At 50.3% G+C, this 6,863-nt stretch overlaps 1 protein-coding gene across 1 annotated transcript in view; it reads left to right on the forward strand.

Annotated features, from left to right (window-relative positions):
* R3hdm2 (R3H domain containing 2) overlaps positions 1-6,038 on the forward strand; it is a 46,436-nt gene extending 40,398 nt beyond the window's left edge. Inside the window, exons 20-24 of the mRNA XM_036169642.1 lie at positions 1,096-1,265; positions 2,207-2,354; positions 4,155-4,252; positions 4,582-4,666; positions 5,363-6,038. Coding sequence (XP_036025535.1) covers positions 1,096-1,265; positions 2,207-2,354; positions 4,155-4,252; positions 4,582-4,666; positions 5,363-5,703 — 842 coding nt within the window. The 3' untranslated portion in view covers positions 5,704-6,038. The remainder of the gene's footprint in view (positions 1-1,095; positions 1,266-2,206; positions 2,355-4,154; positions 4,253-4,581; positions 4,667-5,362) is intronic.
* The last annotated feature ends 825 nt before the right edge of the window (positions 6,039-6,863 follow it).

Consider the following 6,863-nt stretch of genomic DNA (forward strand, 5'->3'; position numbering starts at 1 on the left):
GAGCTGGTAATCCCAGTAATCCCATTTCTCCACCACCATGCACGCCAGCTCAGCCCCAGCAAGAATACAGCTTGGAAGGTCAAAAGGAAACTGTCCCGTTGTATAATCCTCTGTGGAGAGCCAGAGCCTACCTATTCCTCCCAGTGGGGCTGTCCATCAAATGCTTCTTCCTGACTCCTTTTTACCCCAAGGAAGATCGGACCTCCCTCCTCCACCTTGTCAGTAGAGGGAACTGCCAGTGGCTACCAGCACCAAAACCTCACGGTCATGCCCAGCTGGGCCCTGGACCCCCTTCATCACCCTGTTAGCCAGTGCAAGTACGGGGTAAGCTCTGGAAGCACAGGTCCTATCCCAGCGTCCCTTCCAGAGTGCATCTCAGACTCTGCTTTCAGCTCTTCGCTTCGTGTCCCAGTTGTTAATGGACTGTCCTTTCTCGGAGGACAGTGACCAGGGTTGTTTGTTGTATGCTCGGTGTCCAGCGTAAGGACTGGCACATAGCAGATGTTCAGTAACTGCTTGTTGAATAAGCTTCTTATCTCTTAGTGAGTGTATTTTCCTGTCTCCAAACTGTGCCCTCTACCTGAGCCATCCCTCACGTCACCAGCTGGTGACCAAAAGGTACTTTGTGAGTTGGCTCGGTGATGCTACGGGTACTCATCTTCTCCAAAGCACTTGGACTTGGCTGGCTTACTCACAGTCCTTACCAGAAAAACTCGCACATGTCTGCAGCCCTGGCCCACGCCCTAGACTAGGGCTGGTACTGTGTCCAGACATTTCAGCAATCTGACCTGGGTATTTGGTAATACTCAGTTTTGATAGGATGGACTAATTTTTCTGCCAGTCATAATAAATTGCCTTACCAGGTGAAGGGCAGGAGAATATTGGCATCTGGTATCATCTCTTGGACTCAAATGTCCGTTGGTTGGGGAGCAAGCATCTGAGGCCAGATCACAGCCATCTCAGATCCCTGGCAGGACACAGTTAAAATGCCCTGAAACCAGTGGGTGGATTTGCTTGCTGGCTTTTCCATTCAGATATAACTGTACTTCCAAAATAGCTTGAATTCCAAACAACTGCTTTCTTCCTGCCACTCAGGAGTGTCACCTTCGGGACCAGGTGTGGTGGTCATGCAACTGAATGTCCCTAGTGGACCCCAGGCCCCCCAGAATCCATCCATGGTCCAGTGGAGTCACTGTAAATATTACAATGTGGACCAGCGAGGTCAGAAGCCTGGAGACCTGTACAGCCCTGACGGTAACCCCCAGGTGAGTGCTTTAACACTTGTCTTCATAAGTCGTTGACTGCACAGCCTCTTGTACAGTTTCTCTGAAAACAGGAGAATAACAAAGTGTGTCCTCTTTCCAGGAACCTAATTATCTAAGAGAGGAGATACAACACATTAGAGCATATTTAAAATGGAGGAGCCAGGGATGAGTGTTGCTCAGTTGTAGATCATGAGCCTAGTGCATATAAGGTTCTGAGCCAGCGCAGATGGCATGTAAAAGACAGCAGAGCCAGGCGGATCTCTGTGAGTTTAAAGCCAGCCTGGTCTACAGAGTGAGATCCAGGTGCTATTGGCTGATAAACAGTGCTTAGGGTGAGGACCTAAAGGAAGGACAGGTTCTGTTGATGCACATGGGACCTCTGTGATAAGGATGGGCTCCAGTCACTGAGAGACAAGACTCTGGATAAGGGCCTAAACGATGCTCAGATACTGGGGCATCCAGGAAGGCTGGCATTGTAGAACAGCCCAAGACCCAGGTTGTCAGCATCCCCTCCAGCCTCCATGGCCCGCCTTAGGAGGAAACGTGCCCACTGTTTAACAGGTTTGCTTTCCCCAACCCTTTGTTTAAACTGTGCCTCCCACACAGCCAGAACAAGGAAACAATTTATCAAAGGTGGGTACTAAGAATACAAACTACTAGGCTGTCAGGTAGGTGAGTGGTTGGACGCTTGCCTAGCATGGTTGAAGCCCTGGGTTTGATCTCTAGTGCTGGAATTAGAATAGTAAATAGTAACAGACACTAGGGAGCAAGAGCATGGTTAGGAGCAGCAGTCGGAGCTGGGCAGTTCTTACAAAACTCCTTGTTTCTTGAGAGTGATGAATTGGAAGCCTTGGGACACATCAAGGGGTGTGTGTGTGTGTGAGAGAGAGAGAGAGACAGACAGACAGACAGACAGACATACATGCTCTTCTCTTTCACAGGCCAATGCACAAATGGGCAGCAGCCCCGTCACATCTCCTTCCCAGTCTCCAGCACCCTCTCCTGTCACCAGCCTCAGCAACGTCTGCACTGGACTCGGTCCCCTGCCTGTCCTCACACCATTCCCCCGGCCTGGGGGTCCTGCACAGGGTAGGGAGTTAGATCAAGGTGGGCTGCTGTGGGCCTCAGCATTCACATTCCATGACAAGGTGGGGGACTAGAAGATAGCAGGTGGGGAGATGGTCGAACTGACACTGCAACTGGTGTCTGCTGAGGCAGAGGACGGACGGACACACACACACACACACACACACACACACACACACACACCACACACCACACACACACACCCCCCCCCCCGCTGCTCTTATGTAACTCACTCCAGCCTCCTGCACACACTTGCTGTTTACTACCATGTACGTATGATAAGAAGAGGGGAAAGAAGTTCATTCAGTCTTCTACGGAACAAAAGAACTCAGTCCGGTGTCAGTACTGGACCAGAGAGCTGGGAATGAGAGGCTGTGTCAGAACAGTATGAGCTTTGTCTGCTTAAGAATTTTTTAGCTGGGTGTGCCTCAGGAGGCAGAGGCAGGAGGATCTCTGTGAGTTAAAGGTCAGCCTGGTCTACAGAGTGAGTTCCAGGACAGCCAGGGCTACATAGAAACCCTGTCTCAGGAAAAAAAGAAAAGATTTAAAAAATTTTATTATTCATGTGTGTGTGCCTATGTGAGTTTATGTGTACCTTGAATTGGAGTTACAGACAGTTGTGAGATATGATGTGGGTGCTGGGAACCGACCAGGTCCGCTGCAGGAGCAGTAAGTACTCTTCACTGGTGAGCCTTCTCTCCAGCTCCAAGAAGAATGTGAATTTTGAAGAGACAACACTGAATTTCAGTTGAAACACCTAGGTTACCAGTTCCAGGACAGACTAGCTTTGTGATGTTGAAAAAATTACTCAAACTTAGAAGTAGACCTTAATTTTCTCACTTATAAAATGGGGGTAAGTGTGTATAATAGTCAGCCGGGCGGTGTGCAGGCCTTTAACCCCAGCACTTGGGAGGCAGAGGCAGGTGGATCTCTGTGAGTTCGAGGCCAGCCTGGTCTACAAAGCGAGTTCCAGGAAAGGTGCAAAGCTACACAGAGAAACCCTGTCTCAAAAAATCAAAACAAAACAAAAAATGTTTAAAAACTTTAAAATGCTCCATAATAAATCATTTTGTGAGTAGTAAGCTACGGAGCACTTAGTATGTCCCGGTATTGCTACAAGTGCTTTACATACCTTGTTCATTTAGCCGTTCAGCGGCACCAGAGGGGAGTTCCCCAGCATTGCAGTTCCAGGTACAGAGCCAATGGCTTTGACTGGCCCCAGGCCCTAAGTGTGTGCCTCGCCCACCACTCTACACTGTCTCTCCCGTGAGTCAGGATTTGAGGGCTTGGGGGGAGTGAGGACGCCCACGGCGAAGCTCGAGGTTCTTCCTCAGGTATTTCCTTTTCTTTAGACCAACTCTCCCTATGCCAGGCTGGCCTCAGCTTCCCAAGTGCTAGAATTACAGGCATGTAGCATTTAGTTCTTTCCTGGCCATTTACATAGGGTCTACAGTGGACAGAACTCAAGGCCCTGCTAAGAGTTTATTTAGGAAGAGACACAGCTCTTTGTTGTGTTTCTCTGAGGCAGGGTCTTACTATGTAGCTATGATGATTCTAGAAATCTCAATGTAGACCAGGCTGACCGTGAACCCATAGAGGGCTGCCGCCTCTGCTGAGTGCTGGGATTAAAAGTCTGTGCCACCACATAGGAGTACAACTCTAAATTAGTTGCATAGATACTCCCATCATAGGAAAGGTAGGAGTAGTATGTATTGGTGCTATTTACCTCCAAAGCCCCTTGAAGTCTCATGCTGTGACATACTGTGGAACTCCGGCTCCTAAGACACCTGTTCTTACCCCTAGGTGATGGGCGCTACTCCCTATTGGGTCAGCCATTACAATACAATCTGTCCATCTGCCCTCCCTTGCTGCATGGCCAGTCAACTTACACGGTGCACCAGGTGAGCACACACACCACCAGTCTTGGGGCCATCAGGCTCCCTTCTCATCTGGGCCCCTATCTGTGAGCCATCTGCTCTGACCAGGGGGTGGACACAGGAGAAGACACAGAATGGACAAAGCAGGGAGTCTCCCCACTCCTGTGCTCACGGCTCCCACCTCAGTGCCAAGAGGAAGAGGGTTAGGTCTAGTTACCATTCCCTGGGAAGTCTAACTGCCTGGTGAGGTAGGATCCTCAGGGTGGGGTGCTCCTCCTCAGTTTCTGGGGCAGACCTTGGGACACAAGGCAGTGGGTGTTCACTTGGGATGAGAGTTGTATTGGATGTTGAAGGGACAGAGTGGACTGAAGCATGGGAGCCGGGGCAAGAGACAAGCACTCAGATCTGCCTCCACTGACCTGGGCACAGCAGACGTTGGTGAGTAGCCTACCCCCAGGGAGAGAGGCCCTTCATTGCCATCCCAGTAGACTGGGAAAGCTAGTGTGGAGTGGGGAAATGGACAAGCAGAAGGGAGAGAAGTGAACTATCCATGTCCCTGGGCAAGCCCTCCAGGGTCCTGAGGTAGACCATCCTAGATATTGGTCACAGCGTGGTCTCCTAACCTGACAGCTCCTTTGTCATTCTAGACCTGAATCTGGGCTGGGAGAGCAGCTTTCTCCCTCAGGCCTTTCATGATAGGCATACAAGGTCTTTGGGATTCCACATTCTGCAGCTGTTGCCTAAACAAGGAAAGAAAGGGACAGGAAGTCTCTGGACCAGCCTCTGGGTGGGAAGGGAGCTGTGGGTCATATTCAGGTTGAGCTGCTGCGTGATTAGAAATGACTGAGAGAGCTGCAGTTCACAGCCCTGACACCTGGGAGGGAGTGGAATTGTAGGTGCCCAGATCAGAAACCTCAAGCTCTAATTCTCTGTCTGGGTTAGAGAGAGGAAGGTTCTTCATCTTTCTGGCTGCCCCACATAGAGTCTCCATAGGGATAAGTTAGGTTGATTTGGGGGTGCTAACTGGGGAAGGTAAGGCTTTTGAGGGCTTTTTGTATGCAGCAGGCTTGCTCAGTGACTGCCAGGCCCCTATGCTCAGTGTCTCACAACCCTTCATCTCTCCTCCCCTTTCAGTGCTGGGAAGGGTGCTGGAGGTGACAGACCTCCCTGAAGGGATCACCCGCACAGAGGCGGACAAACTCTTCACCCAGCTTGCCATGTCTGGTGCCAAGATCCAGTGGCTTAAGGATGCTCAGGGGCTGCCTGGTGCAGGTGGCGGGGACAACAGTGGGACAGGAGAGAATGGCCGCCACTCGGACCTCGCTGCCTTGTACACCATAGTGGCTGTATTCCCCAGCCCCCTGGCCGCCCAGAATGCCTCCCTTCGCCTCAACAACTCTGTGAGTCGTTTCAAACTTCGAGTGGCCAAAAAGAACTACGACCTGAGGATCCTGGAGCGAGCGAGCTCCCAATGAATGGAGGAGGGAGGGACTGGCCCGGGAGCACGGGGGCAGTGGAGGCAGCCAAGGCAGACGACCGGGCCAGAGCCTGCCACCTCACGGCTGAAGAGAGAAGCAGACAGAGTCCCACACCGGCATGGGACTCCTTGCCATGGGTCCCACTTTTCCCTGTTGGTCCCCTTCTGTCTTCCTCTCCTTCCCATCCTCTTCTACCATTTTTTTTATCTCTTCTTCCACCATGGAATTAATTTCTTTCATATTTTTTGGTCAAGTAGGATTGAGAGGGTCCCACACCCCCCTCTTCTTCCATTTCCTCACCATCCCATTCTCCCTTCCTCTCTGGTCTTCATGAATATATTTATATGGACAGAATTAAGAAAAGTACATTGATTTCCCCACTCTCTTCCTCCATCTCATCTCCCCAAACCCCCACAGAGTTAAAACTTGGGACCCCCTCCTTCCCCAGAACACTGTATATTGTTTGTTTGAGGTTTGTGCCACAGTAACAGACACAGTATTCAAGTGCACATACAGATGTTTGCTGGGTGGTATTCACTGTACATTTTATTTAATCTGGTTTTTTGTTTGTTCGGGGAGTTAAATGGGGGAGGTTGGTTTTGTTTATAAATATAAAAAAAGCAAAAACCTGTCACTGGACATCAATCACTGTTTCTCTGTTGACGACTGGTGTGGTTGGGTTTGATGCTCTGAGTAAGCCCAGTTCCACAACTCCTGGGAGGGTCTTGTGTATGTTAGGATGATTTCCCTAGGGTGTGCACATAGATTTCCCTAACCTCTTCCTTCTCGCCTCTCCTCTTCCCTGTACACCATTCTTATAGATGCCTGGGTCTGTGGTTCTCAAACTGCACACTGCTCCTCAGCTGTGGGCCTTTGTATCCACATTAGAGGTTTCTTCTTGCCCATTAATTCTGCTACTCATGATATCCTTGCTACGGAGCTGGGTGAGATGGTCCAGAACTGGGTCGAGATGCTGGCCTCATTTCTGTCCATCTAGTCTTCTGAAACACCCTTCAGGGATGCAGAAACTGCACCTTTAATTCTCCGAGCAGAGGATTGGGTTCTTGGCAGAAACATGTGGGGGTTACTTACAACAAAACCAGCTGAACTTGCAGTGCCAAGCTCTGTCAATGTAGCATGCTTACCTACTCCCATGC

The sequence above is a fragment of the Onychomys torridus genome, chromosome 20, assembly GCF_903995425.1.
Source record: "Onychomys torridus chromosome 20, mOncTor1.1, whole genome shotgun sequence".
In the NCBI taxonomy this organism is placed as follows: Eukaryota; Metazoa; Chordata; class Mammalia; order Rodentia; family Cricetidae; genus Onychomys; species Onychomys torridus.